This window comes from Telopea speciosissima, chromosome 2 (assembly GCF_018873765.1).
Source record: "Telopea speciosissima isolate NSW1024214 ecotype Mountain lineage chromosome 2, Tspe_v1, whole genome shotgun sequence".
NCBI lineage: Eukaryota > Viridiplantae > Streptophyta > Magnoliopsida > Proteales > Proteaceae > Telopea > Telopea speciosissima.
The window spans coordinates 31685769-31703470 of record NC_057917.1 but is presented as its reverse complement, the minus strand read 5'-3'; the positions used below and the strand labels follow the sequence as shown (position 1 = coordinate 31703470).

General features: G+C 38.5%; 1 protein-coding gene and 2 long non-coding RNA genes across 5 annotated transcripts in view; 2 read left to right on the top strand and 1 right to left on the bottom strand.

Moving 5' to 3' along the window:
- LOC122653137 (probable protein phosphatase 2C 26) overlaps nt 1-15288 on the top strand; it is a 51127-nt gene extending 35839 nt beyond the window's left edge. For 2 of the 3 annotated variants that reach the window (XM_043847079.1, XM_043847080.1), the window contains 4 exons: nt 14446-14569; nt 14655-14737; nt 14859-14907; nt 15190-15288. In XM_043847079.1, the coding sequence (XP_043703014.1) occupies nt 14446-14569; nt 14655-14737; nt 14859-14907; nt 15190-15242 (309 nt within the window). In that variant the 3' untranslated portion in view covers nt 15243-15288. The remainder of the gene's footprint in view (nt 1-14445; nt 14570-14654; nt 14738-14858; nt 14908-15189) is intronic. The other variant, XR_006331717.1, reaches the window with a different exon arrangement.
- On the top strand, nt 13670-13832 carry LOC122653138. The gene is made up of 2 exons (XR_006331718.1): nt 13670-13703; nt 13765-13832. It is a non-coding gene; the product is annotated as an uncharacterized LOC122653138 (long non-coding RNA).
- Nucleotides 15289-17100: 1812 nt separating the features above from the next.
- LOC122652077 lies at nt 17101-17419 on the bottom strand. The gene is made up of 2 exons (XR_006331554.1): nt 17245-17419; nt 17101-17150 (listed from the first exon to the last, which is right to left on the bottom strand). It is a non-coding gene; the product is annotated as an uncharacterized LOC122652077 (long non-coding RNA).
- Between the last annotated feature and the right edge of the window lie 283 nt (nt 17420-17702).

Below are 17702 nucleotides of genomic sequence, written 5' to 3'. Positions count from 1 at the left end.
AAGCTTCCTTAACCCTCTAATTTGGTTACCTGCTAAAAACCCTGACAAAACCCTGACTCCAATCGAATTTAGGGTACAGGTCTTAGCTTTTGCTGATTTTTGGACGGCTGATTACTTCCATTACTAGGACCACTCGACCTCAATCTTGCACCTATCCAAGTTTTCTAGAAGATCCCTACCCTAATCGATCTCTATCTTTCAGGGTTTTCCAAAACCCTGACATTAATCGATTTTTTGGGTTAGGGTTACCTGCTGCTTCTGGAGTTTTTTGGAGGTGTTTCTACCATCAAGAGAGGCAATCTACTTCAATTATTCATGGCTTAAAGAAGAATTTTACCTAAGATAGCTGCTGCCCTATTTTTTCTGCACTTTTGGGTTTTTCTCCCTCTTGAAGATCAAGTCTCAAACACTACAAGAGATTGTTTGTTCGTATTGGAGATCCATTCAAGCAGTTGAGGACATCATCTATTACCTGAACTTATCACACTTTGACAAGTCATCATCAGTTTTTTGAAGCCCCCTACCCTCCAATCGATCTCAAGTTTCAGGGTTTTTTCCAAAACCCTGACTATAATCGATTTAAGAATTAGGGTAGTCCTCTCTTGCTGATTTTTTTAGGAGTGTTTTATCACCATTAGAGGAGTACTCGACCCAAGTTTCAGCATCATTCATGGAGTTCTTTTGACAAAATTCAGGTTTCACTCTTATGGCTCGATTTCACCAACTGTCAACCTATTTTTTTTTAGTTCATATGTGGTTGGCTACATCACTTACTATTGGATCTGCTAAGTTATTATCTTATACGTGTTGGTTCTATTGAGCTTTACAACATACCTTGCTGGTTCTATTAATTAGCTTCTGTAAACATGACTGTTGATATGTTACTGTTGCCTTTATGAGGACTATTGCTGCCCAGTTCTTGAGACTAAATATCCTACTATAGGAGATCGAATTTCTTTCATTGTTGAAGACTCGAATCTACTACCCTGGAGATCAGTTTATTTGGGATTACAACAGTGTGTTCAATAGTTATTGGTTGCAACTACGAACCTATTCAGTTGTGTGAAGTTTTCTCTACTGATTTAAATCCAGCTTACTTTGAGAACTTAATCCTAGCATTGTTCACTAATTTAGATCTAATCCAAGTTTTTTGAAGTTTATTACATCAATTCTGCCTAGATATCTTCGTCAGTTCTATTTCGTATGTGGGAGTTTACAAATTGGAGTTTAGCACACCGGTTCTTCCTTGTGTGAAGATCGATCAAGTTTTGAAGAATGGTGCCTTCTCCTTATAACAAATCAAACCTGTTTTTTTTATTTAATTCAGATCTGATCATTGGAGATTGGTGTTTCAAAGTTAGTTTGATCGATTGAAGAAGGTTGAAGATTACTGTGTGCTGTTTTTGTCTATGGTTCTTTATACCATACTTTTGGCATTTGCCAATAACCACTTTGGAAGTTTATGGTATAATCTACTTTGCCATTACTTCCTCTTTTCCATTACCCATAGCACCTTTGGAGAACTTTAGAAGGTTATCCTTTTGCACTATCTCATTTATCATCTCTGTTATGTCCACGTGTACTACTACACGAGAGGAGGAGATTATGTACATTACACCTGCAGACATTGCAGAAGCAGAATTTGCAGGAACACTTAGTGCAAAACATAGAAGATCAGTGTTTCCACCATTGCCATTGGGTATCCTTATTATTGGGTTGAGTTTGCCTAAGGGGGAGATTGAAGTATTAAAGTATTGAAGATATTTAGTTGTTACCTGCCTATTTGAGGATTTGTTGCCAACCTATATGAGGATTTACAGTTGGGTTGATTATTTCCGCTGCCTGATTTAGTTTATTCCACTGCTTGCTGCCCTAGTTCTACACTTCAAGATTTTATGTCACTATAACAATCTGAGATTCATCACTGGACAGCTGTTGAAGATTGGTGAAAGTTTGCTGATCAAGTCTGCCTAGTTTTTTTTAAGATCAATTATTTTAGTGTTTTTGAAGGTTTATTTGGGAGCTTCATTCATCTGTCAAGCTGGACTCTGCTGCAACTTAGTTTATTCCCATTTTGTTCAAGTTGGGCATTAGTACCTTATATGCGCCCACTTGAGGGGGAGTGTTAGCATTATTATGGAGTTTTTTTCTTATTAGTTCAAGCTGGAGCTTCTTTTTACTTATATGTATAATCCAGCTTGAGGGGGAGTGTTGGAATATGTAATCCAGAATACCGTGGAGATATTCTAGTCTTTTTGGGGGTAGTTTAATTCTTATGTCATTAATTTAAGTTGCTGCTCTTATAGAGTCAGTTAGTTAGGGGTAATTATGTTTATTTCAGTCCCTTTGTAACTTTCTCCTCTATTATAAATAGAGAGGCTTACTTATCAATGAATTAAGCCATTCCATTCTCTAATTCTCACTTTCTAACCCATGGTTCTGCCAACAATTACCCATGCTGCTCTACTGTGACAACAAGCCTGCCATTAGCATTGCCCATAACCCTATTCAACATGAACGTACTAAACACATGGAGATTGATCGTCACTTCATCAAAGAGAAGCTTGAACAGGGGTTGATTTGCATTCCCTTTGTTAAGTCTAGCGACTAGTTGGCCGATATCTTCACAAAGGGGTTAAGTAGCAAATTGTTTTGTCCTCTTCTATGCAAATTGGGCATGTGTAATATGTCAGAAGAATCGTGGGTTAGAAAGAGAGAATGAGATAATGGAATAATAATTCATTGATAGGTAAGCCCCTCTATTATAAATAGAGGGGAAAGTTACAAAGGGACTGAAATAGGTGATGTGGGACTAAAACCCATATAGCCGACTTAAACTTAATAACATAAGAATAAAACTACCCCAAAAGGACCAGAATACCCCCACGGTATTCTGGATTACATATTCCAACACTCCCCCTCAAGCTGGATTATATAAATAAGTAAAGAAAGAAGATCCAGCTTGAACTAAAGAAAAAAAGAACTTCTAATAATGCTAACACTCCCCCTCAAGTTGGCGCATGCAAGGTACTAATGCCTAACTTAAACAAAATGGGAAAAAATTAAGTTGTAGCAGAATCTAGCTTGACAGATGAATGTAGCTCCCAAATAAACCTTCAAGATCTTGAAATAATTGATCTTCAAAACCTGGACAGACATGATCAATAAACCGGGACTGAAATGTCTTCCAAAAAAGGCAGTTTTCAACGATCTTCAATAGCTATCCAGTGATGAATCTCTGATTGTCTTAGTTACATAAAATCTTGAAGTTAAATAACTAGAGCAGCAAGCAGCGGAAACAAACTGAATCAAGCAGCAGAAAAAAACTGTATCAACCCAATTGAAAGTCCTCAAATAGGTAACAACCAAATATCTTCAATACTTCAATCTCCCCCTTACAGCAAACTCAACCCAATAACGAAGGATACCCAATGGCAATGGTGGAGAAAACTGATCTTCTATGTTTTGCACTAATGTTCCTGCAAGTTCTGGGTTCTGCAATGTCTGCAGGTATATTGTACATAATCCCCTCCTCACGTGTAGTAGTACACGTGGACAAATAACGGAGATGATGTAAGAGATAGTGCAAAAGTATAAACTTCCAGAATTCTCCAAAGGTGCTATGGGTATGAAAAAAGGAAGGAATGGCAAGTTAGAGTATACCATAAACTTCCAAAGGGGTTATGGGTAAATGCCAAATGTATGGGATATGAAGGGAATTAGAATTATTAAAATGGAATGGAGTTGGAAAAAGGATGGCATGGCTCTAATTTGGTTGAAATCCATTTTTAAATACAAACCAAGCCAAAGGGCAAACTAGTAATAAACCAGAATTTTCAAGGGTCAATTGGGTTGTCAAATAGGGGAATGTATTAAAAAGTAATGGCAGTTCCGTAGATAACCAGAATTTTGCAAGGGCCCCTTGGTAAATAAGAAAGTAATGGGTCATGTAGGGAATTAGATTTATAGATGGGGGACATACTTGGAAGGAGCAAACTCTTAATGGCAAGATGTAAATAATCATGAGAAGGATGGGTAATAATTAAAGGGTAGGGTATTAATTACCTAAGAAGTTAAAACCTAAAAGGAAAAAAAAAAGGAAACGTAATATGGGTAGTAAAATAAAGAAAAAAAGAAGGGTAAAAAGGAAGGCTGATTTAAAAAGTAGTGAGGACTTGTCAGTCACGTAACCTTGGAATTCAAGAGGCTATTGATTGAATTAGACATAAGGCTTGGATATACAGAATCTCAATTTCAAAAATATTTGGTTGATCATGGCATTATTCACCAGACTAGTTAGGGGTAATTATGTCAGAAGTAGGGCAGAGTTGAGGAAGTAGCAAAAACGAGAGTTCCAGCAAATCAATTCAGCAAATCGATGTCTGTTCTTCAAAAACCCAGATCGGAAACCTGGAAGACAAAATCGAGTTTGGAAATCCCTGCAAGATGGAGAAAAAAAAAACCTACAACTGAATCTGGCAGTAGCAGCTTGATCATAGGGACTCCACTCAACCATATTCTGCACTCAACTCCTTTAGAATCAATTCCAGCGGCAAAATAAGGGCATAATAGCACCTGATAATCATAGCAGCGGCAATAACATGTCGATAGTAGTAGCAGTAGATGCAGACCAAGAATGATAGCCTGCGGTGCTGAAACAACCAGAAGAAGAAACCAAAACGAAACAGAAACGAAACCCTAGTTCTTTTTTTATGAACTAGGGTTTCTCCATAAATCGGAGAACCTTGAAACAACTCTCAAACCGGCAATCTTGGAGAGAATCAGTCACTAGGGGTATTTATGGTAACCATTCTGATTCAAAAAATTGATTCTGGGTCAGAATCGATTTTTTCTGTTTCTGAATTTTTGGAGTAATTCTGTACCAACAAATGTTGTATGGTAAAAAAATTGATTCTGCTATTCAGAGAAACAGAAACATGTATGGGTTGCCATTTTAACAGAAACAGTTTTCTTTTCTAATTCTATCAAATTACATAAAATCTCATCCCTTGGCATAATTTTCATAGTACAAATGAATTGAGAAAATATCACTAATTTTAACATGTCCAAAATAATTCCAATACTGAACATAATGTTCTTATACATCAAAAAAAATATTGATTAATTTTCATTCAATTGGAGCCATGTTTCTTGATAAAGCCAACTCGTTTGCAATGTACTTTCGAAATTCATCCATCTCTCTTGCCCTATTTTGTTGGCTAGAATTACCATACTCAGGTGGGATGAAATCATCATCAGGGGGTCTCTCTAAATTGTTATCATCTCCAAACCACGCAAAATTTGCGTCAGTTTTTTGTTCATCCCGAATGAAGTTGTGTAGGGCACAACATGCAATGACGATACGATTTTGGGTCAAAAGAGGAAAACGTGGCATTTTGCTTAGTATAGGAAGCCGTTGTTTCAATGAAGCAAAACTGCGTTCGATAATATTCCTAACACTCGAATGCCTTTGGTTGAAAAGTTCTTTAGCGGTCTGCGCTCTTCTTGACTCGAAATCTCGGAGATGATACCGTTGGCCCTTGAATGGTGTTAAAAACCCTGTAGGAGATGGATATCCAAAATCTACTACGTAATATTTGCCTACAATATAATTGGTGAAAGATTATATCAATATAATATTTTGATAATGTTTTTTATAAAAAAAATATATATATTGCGATAATGCTACCAACTAAATATTACTAAATGATAACGGCTTTGTATTTACCTGGAGGAGGATGAGGAAAGTGTAAGATTGGATTTGTAAGTGCCGTTGCAAATACTCGACAGTCATTTGCGGATCCCTCCCAGCCACTATTCACAAAAGTGAATTTCATGTCATGTGAACACGCACACATGACGTTCTGTGTTGTTTGTCCCTTTCTCCCTCTATAAGGTACTTGTTTGTGTAAAGGAACACGTGCATCTATATGAGTTCCATCGATAGCACCAATGCAATCCTAATACAATCCATCATATACACTGAATTAAAAAGGCATTACAGTAAAATAAATAATGGTAATATGTATGTAAAAATTTTCATTGAAATTGTTCTTACCTTGAAAAAAGGATTCTTTTTGGGATCATTTTCAATTTCTGGGGCAATCTTATCAAATGGTGGTGGTCTAATGTTAACTTCTCCTAACTTGAGGAAAGCCTTCAGTACTGTATTAAAATGCCTACCAATGGTCTCTGGTGAATGCTGAAAATGTTCAGCTATATCTCTTACCCGCTGGTTCCGACCAACCATAGTTATGAACATTGCCAGTTGCTCGTCAACTCTAACATATCGACTATCTTCCAACCATCCTCGCTCCCCCATTAGCGTATAGAGGTTGAAGAAGACATGTCGTTCCATTTTGTATTGTTCATAACACCTATCTACATGACCTTCCAAGACCTCACGTACACGTTCTGGGCCTGTCAGTACACTATCACGAATGGGCTCTCTAGTGTGTAGTGAACTCTCTTGTGCATACATAAGTAGAGTCATACACATAACCAAATCTTCTTCAGTTTCTTTCCTATCTAGTTCTTCCAAGTTTGAGCCAGACATCCTATTGTGTCATGTAAAATATGATCAATCAATAAAATATTAGAATCTAATAAAGGAAAAAATAGGCATACATTCTCAAATAAGAAAGTCATCAAGCATATAGAAATTATAGCAAACATCCAACATATATGATTACAATCATCCACCATTAAAAACATCCGACAGAATTAAATTGTACCATTACAGTCATCCACCATTAAAATAGGAACATGATATCAATGATTAAAGAAGTCTAAGAAATATGATCTTGCGGTGTGCAGGGCATGAAATGAAAGCCTCTCTCCATTGCGGGTCTGCCATTATCTTGACAGCTGCCTTCTCATATAATTCTTCATCTACATTGTTGACTGTCTCTAGTACCTTTAAGGCCCTAGCAATGCTAAATTGCATTTCACCAGTATTTCTGGATGTGGTAGACAAACTAGCATCTCTCTCCAACCTTGATTTGACCATCACTTGAATGGCCTTGGAAGCCATTGATAAATTAGAGTTTCCCCTTCTTTTTCTCTTTATATTTGGAGTGCTATTATGATTATGGGTTGGTGTATGTATGGGGTAGCTTCAGGTTCAGAGTCTACAAATGGATCGACTTCCTCAGCATCACTAGAGTCCCCAATCTCCTCATCCATATTCTCCATACTCCTTGAGTCAACATTTGATGACACAGCATTACGATTACCCACATTCCCATCACCACTTGCATAAGTGTCTCCAAATATAATGCACAGTTCAGGCCATTGTGGGAGACCATACTTCTTGAACTTTGCCCATTTAGGATTTGCCTGACATACAAAAACACCAACAATCAGTAATTCTCATAGTACTCTTCTTTCCCTTTAACAAAATTTTCTAAAAAATTATAAGCTAACCTGTATGTGTGTTTCCCATATAGATTCATCATCGACTGTGCAAGTTTGTGTTAAGCTATTCCACCCAAATCCAGTTGTATCCATCAACTTTTTGAAACTGCTATATTCCTGCCTCAGTTTTGCCATTTTATTCCTCAACTGGAGCATAGTATAAGATATACCAGTTTTTGCTTCGTATTCATTCGAAATGTTTCTCCAACCTGCTTTGTTAAAGGTTTGAGTAGTCCTATTCCCCTTCCTAACCTCTCCTACCATTAACTCGACAAAACGGTTGACATTTTCTTGGGTCCACCTAGCATTCTCAGTAACACCTTGTGAACTGGACATTTTTTATTGCTTTCAAATCGAAACAAATAAGAAAAAAAAATCAGCATATTTTCAAAAGAAATGTGCATTTAACAATCAGCATGTAGGAAGAGCTCTAAATGCTTGTGGGGATTGTGGGATTATAGAACTCTAGAATAACATGGCATGAATGATAGATAACCCCCTTTTCCATGCCTCAAGTTCATGGTATGCAACTCATAAGCATGCGACTTGACAAAAAACCATAGACATAATAAAAAGGAAGAGAGATGATGTTTATTCCATTCCTTACATAGGCAACAACCAATCTCCTAATTCCCTTTAGAAAGGCAATATTCAAGTTTATTCCAATCACATCATATTTTTTTTCATTAACAATATGACACAAAAAAAAAAAAAATCAGCAAAGATCAAGTCCAATTAGCACCCACTTCTAACAAAAAAAGCCTCCCTATTTTGAAAACTTCATTTGTGGGAATTTGTTTTGGATTCCATAAAACACGCTTGAGCTTTGCCGGAAAGAGGAATCCTGCAAAGCTTGTGAATTATCACTAAGGCTTAGGCATAATTCTTACAAAAAGGATTTTTTTTAAAGACTTAACTAACTTTGGATATTGCTTTGTTCCTCTGTTTCTGTCTCTATATTACAATCCAGAAAATAACCTAAAAAGAGGACAGGAAAGAAATAATCTCTTGTAAGCTTATTTTATGCTGGGTTTCATTCAATTGCAATGTGTATTGTGCACTGGTGCAGGTTGATATTGTAGAGAAGATTAGCTTTCATTGAGAAAGAAAGGAAAGAGAGAATAAAGTCATCTTATAACAGAGGACAAAGAAAGATATATATGGGTGCTTAAGTAACAGATCCAAACAATATTCCTATCCTATATTTACATTTTTACTTTGCTACCACACCCTCCATCTTGCACTCTACTTTCTAGGGAAACATCATAAGAGGATCTAACTAAGAGGTGCATAAAATATTTTGATGGGACTATTCCCTTTGACTGGTGATTTGATCCTTGTTTTTTAACTTTCAGGGTTAAGAATCTTGTACAGATTCCCCAAAGTCAAGTAGCATTTCCATACATTACAGGTGAATTAGGTGGTCATAATTCAGTTGAGTTTCTGTCCATACATTACAGGTGAATCAGGTGGGGGGAACTATGTGAATTGATATTAGGGGAGAGGAAGTAGTATTCACAAATTTTAAGACCAACCGATTCTGATGATGGAATTTTCTCGTCTTTTCCGTTACAGATCTATAGAATTTTCCAGCCGTCAGTTAGCCGTGGTGCTCTATGTCTCAGTCTTCTTCGTTTTTTTAGGTAGAAAGAAAGATACTTTATTGAAAAGAAAAATTTCTAACACAGGATTTCTCTAAGTACAGCCTCAGCCTTAGAGATCAGTATCTTGGCTTTATCTATATTAACCTGTGTAGTACTAATTAGTCATGACCAGAAAGAAACCAACAGAAAACCTTACTTGTTCGTCTCCTTTCATGGATTGAAGAAGATGATTCAACCTCCAAATGGTTATGTTGCTTCGTCCACCTCCAAAATCCCCACTACACGGAAGAAATTTTTTATCAAGTTGCAGAATGACGAGAGAGAGAGAGAGATTCTAATATAATTTCTTTTCTTGAAAAAAAAAACACATACAGAAAGGCAAGCTGTGTATTTCTGCCACTCGGATGCGCATTCCTCTTTGTCCAACTGACCCTTCAAGAATTTCTCTGAATACCACCTGCTTTATCATATCAGAAACATTCATCAAAGAACTGCAAGCAGAGAGAGAGAGAGAGGGTTTACCTTCACCGATTGAGAGTGAAAGAGAGCCGTCGTCAATGGAGGTCGCAAGAAGGAGGCTGCTCTTGTCTGTCAACGAAGAGATGTGTTTTAGGGTTATTTTTGTGTTTTGATGGTAAATACCATCGAATGCCCCTCGTGACTTAAGCACAACGCTTTTCACCGAAAAATTGGTAGAATCGATTCTACAATATGAGAAACACCATTTTCTCAAAACCCTACCAAAATCCATTTTATCATCCGGTCCGTTTCAAAAAATCACACAAACGGACCGGACAACCCATACATAAACTGTTTCAATTCTGCCCCTAGATCAGGAAAAACACCAGAATCCATTTTTTGGAAGGTTACCATACATTCCCTTGTTGCCTAGCTCTAATACCATGTTAGAAGAATCATGGGTTAGAAAGAGAGAATGAGAGAATGGAATAATAATTCATTGATAGGTAAGCCCCTCTATTACAAATAGAGGGGAAAGTTACACAGGGACTGAAATAGGCGATGTGGGACTAAAACCCACATAGCCAACTTAAACTTAATAAGATAAGAATAAAATTACCCCAAAAGGACCAGAATACCCCCACGGTATTCTAGATTACATATTCCAACAATATCCATGCTCCAACTTGAGGAGGAGTGTTGTAATATGGGATAAAGGGTAGAATTGTCCTACGGATTTTATGTTGTGTTTCCCTAGGGGCATTAATGTTTTTGTATTCCATTCTCATTATTATAAATAAAGGTGTGCTGTGTGTCATAGACACAAGTCACAATTCCCAAAGTCATCATTCATATTTCTTTGCCTTTGCTTTCCCATAATATTTTTTTGCAAATCTATATCTTTTTAGATTCTCTACATCCTTAGTCCTTTGCCATGTCTTAAAACTAACTTTTTTTAGTCTTAATGGAAGCTTGAACCTCATCATCCCACCACCAAATCTCCCTAGAGGAATGACTTTTTCATTTCGATTCGCCCAAGACATCTTTAGCAATCTTCTTAATACAAGTAGTCATCTCGTTCCATATCGTATCAGTGTTTCCTCAAAGTCCCACTTTCCTTGTTTGGCCACTTTATTAGTAAATGGTTTCAAGGCATCTCCTTTTAAACTCCATCACCTTTTCCTAGGACAATTAAGCTCACCTTTCTTACAATTCTGCGTAAGGGAAGAAATCTATTTGGCTACTATAATGCCCACTTTTGAAGGTAACTAAATGCTCCTCTCTTTTCAAAGTGTTTACAAAAGATAAATCATATGCCACAACAAAATCTAAAACTGAGATCTCCACCTCATTTCTCTCTCCAAAATCATATCCTCCATGTGCACCTTCATAGTTCCTACGATCTCTCCCAACATGTCCATTAAGATCACCCTTTATAATAATATTTTCTCTTTGACTAAAACCTTGCACTAATCCATCCATGTGTTCCCAAAATTGTAACTTACTACTTTCATCCAATCCTACTTGGGGCTCGTAAGCACTAATTATATTGACAACTTCTTTCGCCAGCACAAACTTTATGGATATAATCCTATCTCCAAATCTTTTAACAGCTACCGCATCATTCTTTATATCTTTATCTACTAGCTGTTGTCATTGCTTTTATCCCTTGTACACCAAATTTTAAAGTCGTTCAACTCCTTAGCTTTTTTACCCTTCCATTTTGTCTCTTGAATACAGACTATATTAATCTTTCTTCTCCTCATAACATCTATCAATTCTAGACTCTTACCTGTTAAGATCCAATTTTCCAAGATGCTAACCTAATCCTATGCTTTTGGATTAGCTTCTTTACCCACAATCGTCTATGGTGCAAGAACCCTTGCCTACTTGTCACCGGATCCGGGCGTCGACACGGCCTATCGCTTACAGGGGATGCCCCGGCTAGCCCTTGCTCACTTTTCACTACACCCAGGTCATGTGTAGCGTGTCGCTTATTCTGGCGGGGAATGCCCTAACATAATGTTTATAATATAAGGTTTTAGAACCCATGTTAAAAGGGTTAGGTTAGGTTTTTTTCCATTGCCGACTGCCGAACTGATGCACAAGCCCTCCTTTATCCAGGCATGGGACCGGCAGCAAACGCTGGTGGAGTTTCCTAAGACACAATGTAACAAAAAGAAATAGTTAACACAAAAATTATTTAAAAGATATTTTTGGAAGCAATTGAACCTTGCACCACTATGAAGACAAGTAAGTGATAACATTAGAAGGCAAGGCCATGCAACAAATACTAAATCTCAGAACAGCAATAAAGAATATTCAGTATAAGCCAAAAGCAGTAACAGAAACTCAATTGTAACATCAAAATAGAAAACCAAAATCAGAACATGAAAATAAAACTTAAACTGAGTTTTCTGAAATCAGAGTTGAGCTAGGATTCTAATAAATTTCTTGAAAGATCTAATTTTTAAATCAGAGATAAACTAAGAATCAAATCTGATAACTAGATCCAACAACAACAACAAACTCAGCCTTATCCCAACTTAATGGGGTCGGCTACATGGATCCAACAAAACAAAGTAGGGAAACTGAGGGGGGGGGGAAATGAAGAAGTGGGGAAAGGGATGGGAGATGAGAAAAGGTAAAATGACAAATGGGAAATGGAAATAGAAAGAAAAATGAAAGATGAAAGTAAGAGGAAAGAGGTACAACCTAATAAGTTGGAGAATATCAGCTAAATAGTGTCTGCTACATGGATCCTTGCCCTCCAATAGGCTCTATCCGAGGTCATACTTGGTACAAGACCTAGACTATGCATGTCCTTCCTCACAACTTCTCCTAGTGTCATTTTAGGTCTGCCCCTAATTCTTTTAGCTCCTTCAATCGGAATCATATCAGTCATCCTTACTGGGGCATCCCTAGGCCTCCGTTGAACATGACCAGACCACCTCAAACGACTCTCTCACAACTTGTCGTTGATTGGGGCGACTCCCAATTCTGCTTTAATACGCTCATTCCTAACTTTATCCTTCCTAGTTTTTCCGTACATCCATCTTAGCATCCTCATCTCTACTACACATAGCTTCCCAATATATACTTCTTAACTGCCCAACATTCAGCCCTATACATCATGGCCGGTCGTACAACGGTCTGATAGAATTTTTCTTTAAGCTTTAAAGGACTATGCCAGTCATACAACACTCCGGACGCACGTCTCCACTTCATCCATCCCACTTTAATTCTCTGTGAAACATCATCCTCTATGTCAACTTCTTTATCTATGATTGACCGCAGAAATCTGAAAGAGTCACTTTGCGGTATCTCTCTTTCCTCAGTTCGCACCCTGTTGGTATCCTTCATAGCTTGACTAAAATTACACATTATATACTGTGTCTTCGTTCTACTAATCCTAAAGCCTCTTGTTTCCAAGGTTGAACTCCATAGCTCTAGCTTAGTGTTAATCCCTGCTTGAAGAAGGATTCTAGTATGGAGAAATCCAGCATTCCTACTGGAAGAAGGATTCTTGGGAAACAGTGAAAAGGTTGCATTTTGAAACCAAACCGTAGCAGAATCTCAAACAGAACTTCAGAGAATTGATAACCAGCACAATTTCAGATCAATAACCAGATTCAAGCAAATAAAGTATGCACATGAGGGAAAAGAGGGGGGGGGGGTGAAGATCAGTAACAGACCTGGTTCAATGGAAGAAGAATAGTGAGAAGCAAGTATGCGAGCCTTGGTGCAACGGTTAAGTTGTACTATAGCAACCATCCGGTTGCGGGTTTGAAACATGAACACAGCATCTCTACAAAGCAGGGGTGAGGCTGCGTACATTTTCGCCTCCCAGACCCTGCAGTATTAAGCACAGTGAGAAACGATATGAATCAAGCTTCTCACTGGATCCTTGACAGGAATCCCACCTGCCTACCTTGGCATCCCACCAACGGACTGCTGCATCTCACAACAGAAATTCTGAATCACACTGAATTGGGATGCAAAAACCAAATTCATTCATCAACTGTAAAATTGCGGGGGAGGCTTAACGGCCTTACAAAAATAGATTCTACTGTGATTGAGTCATTTTGGTTCAAGGAAAGTCTAACAGCCGATAGATTTATACCTTAACAAATCATAAAAAGAAAAACCAGAACATGTACAGCATACATATTCTTATGATTTTGTAGTACATTGATATCCACATAGATATGGACTTCAGTGAGAGTGACACCAAAAAGGGCATACCCAGTGCACGAGGCTCCCGCCACTGCGGGGTCTGGGGAAGGTGACACCGATTACTAGTAATCCTTGGGTTATTGCCAAATCGATTGATAATCAAACTTTCAATGAAAATACTCTTTTGTTTTTTTTTTTGTTTTTCTTTCCTTCACTTACAATTTACATTTACTATTGAGTCATTTTGGCTAAAGAAAAGTTTATCATCCAATAGATTTATACCTTGATAAAGTATAAAAATAAAAACCCGAACAGAACAGGAATTTCTCCCTTGCACAAGCTGTATACGAGATTTTCTAATCAGACTAGGACTCTTAATAGAAAGACTTCTAACAGGCTTGGAAATAATAATGAAGATTCCAGTCTTTACAAGGACATAAATATGATATAAAATAATAAAAGACTAGTCCTAGGTAAACCTCACAACTTGTTTCTTTAGGTGAGCCAGAACCTGAACCGCAAGCCAGTAAAAACTGGCCCAAAGTAGTCAAAATCAGAACCGCAAGCTATGGTACTACTTTGGTCTTCAAGGAGTGTACCTCTGATCTGCATCATGTTTCCATACGAGACAAGTACTTTCGAGGTTCTATTTTGAATCGTGTATTGCATAATGCCCATTTCATATTGTTTATCAGCACCAGCTGGCCTGTTGAGTGTTGTCATGAATGCTAGCAAAATTGCCTACATCCTCTTTTATTGATGAAAATATTGATCCATCTTTCAATAATAGGTTAGCACTTTGGAATTGATTGAGGGAGACACAATAGTAATGGGCTCCGATGGGCTATTTGATAATGTTTTTGACCATGAAATAATTTCAACAATCTTGAGATTCAGTGATGTAGCAGAAGCTGGTAACGTTTCCTCACTCACTCTGCCTTCAAACATAGGTCTATTGTATTGTTTTTACCTGTCATACTGATATGGTTTCAACCATAGCAAAGGCATTGGCTAGTCTTGCGAGCGATCATTCGAGGGAGTCCAATTTTGATTCACCCTACTCATTGGAGGCCAGAAGCAGAGTACGTTACTTGAAATCAATCCATTTCCAGCATCCACATTTTCTTTCAGGGCAAACGCCGTGTCACTGGCACCCATGTATTTGCTAGAAAATTAGACTTACTGATGAGCATTCCTTCGCAGGGGTATGATGTACCATGGTGGAAGAAAATTCTTGGAACGAAGCTAACAGGCATGACTCGTAGTAAAGCTCTTTTTAGGGTTGTACTCCTGTCTTTTCCTAGGGGCCATTGCTTAGAGCAATGGTAGAAAGCTCATGCTACCAGGGCAAATGCCTAGGTCCGAGTCATAAGGGTGGCCACTTTGTGCAAACATGCCAAAGGTTAGGACTGACTCCAAACGCACCCTTCCCAGGACCTCACATAGGCAAGACCAGCACTAGCGCTGGGTAATGGCCATTTACTTGTGTCTTTTCCTGATTGTGTAGACTAACTAAAGTCTTTTTTTCTAGCAGGTGGAAAACTGGATGACATAACTGTCATTGTGGGTCAGGTTGTAAGGTCATGAAACGTCTGTTGTTCTTAAGTTAATTCACAATGGACAGTAATCCGCTGCAAATACCATTTGTTTATACGGAGGTTATCGTGCAGAAGGGATTCTTCATGTTGATTGCGTCCTTCAGAAGCTGTAGTGGAAAGATGCGGTGCTTGATGGAACAGTAGTTGTGCATTTGAGTGAAAATGTTGGTCTGAGTTTATTAAGAATTTGGAATTATTGACGTTGCTTTAACATGGGCAGAATCTAGCCAACCACGTTTGTGTAACTTTCAGGTTCAGGGAAACATTTAGACCGTCTCCCCTACCCCCAACTCCGTCACCTAGACAAAAAGCCTAAGTGAAAAAAGGGGCAGAAGAAAAAGACATTCTGGAGTACCATGCAGATTTAGAAGTAGAGAGTATTGGTGGGTGGAATATAAATAGTGAGTAAACCATCTCTATCTATAATTACATGGAATAACTAAAATCATCACATACTCGAATGCATAGCGGAAAGAATCGATACGGATTCTTTCGCATACCATGAATATCAAAGCATAAAAAATTAACCACAAAAGAGTTAATTAGATTTGTTAACGTAAAGAGCCTCAAGTGTTGCTCTTTCAGATGGTGGTTTTTCCTCCAACGAGCATACGGAGATGGATGTTCTTGAACCTTACTTGGTGCAATTCAGGATTTCAAGCCAATGCAAAATCTCTTCAAAAACCTTGACAAAATACAAGGGGTTCAACAAACCCTAACTCTCAAAAGCAAGAGAGCAAGAGACCAAGAAAAGAGAGAGAGAGAGAGACCATGGGGGGGGGAGCAAAAACCATGCCTAGCACTTGGGCGGCTCCCCCCTCCCCCCTTCCTAGTATACTGTTAATTAGGGATGAAGCATGATCTAAAAGAAAAAGTATATAATTATTTAGGGGAAAGGTTTTGTACACAGTCGTGTAAACCCTGTCCTCTTTCCTCTTTGTTTCCTTCTACCATTCTTCTCCGTCATCGGCTCCCATCCCCCTCCTCCGGCTCCAGCTCCCTCTTCCCTTCCCTCCCTCTCTCTCTCTCTCTTCCACATACAGCTCCTACCCTCCCGCCCCCTCATTTTCCACAACCCTCCATGCCAGCATTCCCCCATCACCTCCTGCCCTCCTGTTCCCTCTTTTCCCCTGCAACTTACAGTTTTGAAATTTTAAAGCTAAGTGCCAGTGCTGTATCTATTGAAGATTTGGAAGATCCGTATGCTGGTATACTCCACTTCAAATGTAAGAAGATAATAGGAAGTATTTAGAATAAGAATGCCCATAGTGCATGGTGATTCTAATCAAGGCATAACATCCATAACAAAAAGATGAGTAACAGCTTTTAATCTGGTGTTCCATACCTAATACAGTAGAAGAAACACATTCCCCATGAAATTAGTTATCTTTCATTATCTTCTTACATTTGAAGTGGAGTATACCAGCATCTGATTTTAAAAACAGGAAGATGAAGAAAATCAAAGACCAAACAGGAAACACCCATCTTCCTCATACATTGAATTTTCTCCTTAAACATTTCTTTAAGCTGAAAAAGAACAAAAAAAAAAAAAAAAAAAAAAAAAGAAGAGTGAAATAGACAAGACAAAGGGGGGCTTTTGAGTTCTGATGGTCTTCAATGGTCTTCTCACTTCACTTGTATTCCAAGATCATGTTGTTCTCTGGAGCCAAACCAATACAAGCCCTCAATATGTTCTCAAGCATTGCCCTCTGCTTCGACAGTGCATTTACCACTGGGGTACCAGGGGGACCTGTTTCAGAGACACCCATCAAACCATTTTAAATTCATAATAATGTTCAAATGAAACTTGCTCTCATTTAGCTTGCTTGCTTACCAGTGGAGCCTTGGTGAGGTAGCTCAGAATAGTGGCCACAGGGTGGAAAGAGTGGAACTTGCCCTGCAAATACCATAAGAAACAGAGAGTGAGCCCAAATTGACCAATTTCCAGTTTCAAATTTGAACCTTGAAGTGATTAGAGTAAGTGGAAATACCTCTCCCTCTGCTTTGAGTTGGATCCGAGAACTGAGCTCGGCCAGGAGGACCAAGTCCAAGATGATAGGAGCAGCCAACAAGGAGTCTTCACACGTGTTGTGGAGAACGATTGTGCTCTTCCCTCCCATGAATATCTCCGATGTGTACTCGTCCATTGCCCTCTTACTTCTTACATTTGAAGTGGAGTATACCAGCATACGGATCTTCCAAATCTTCAATAGATACAGCACTGGCACTTAGCTTTAAAATTTCAAAACTGTAACTTGCAGGGGAAAAGAGGGAGCAGGAGGGCAGGAGGTGATGGGGGGATGCTGGCATGGAGGGTTGTGGAAAATGAGGGGGCGGGAGGGTAGGAGCCGTATGTGGAAGAGAGAGAGAGAGGGAGGGAAGGGAAGAGGGAGCTGGAGCCGGAGGAGGGGGATGGGAGCCGGTGACGGAGAAGGATGGTAGAAGGAAA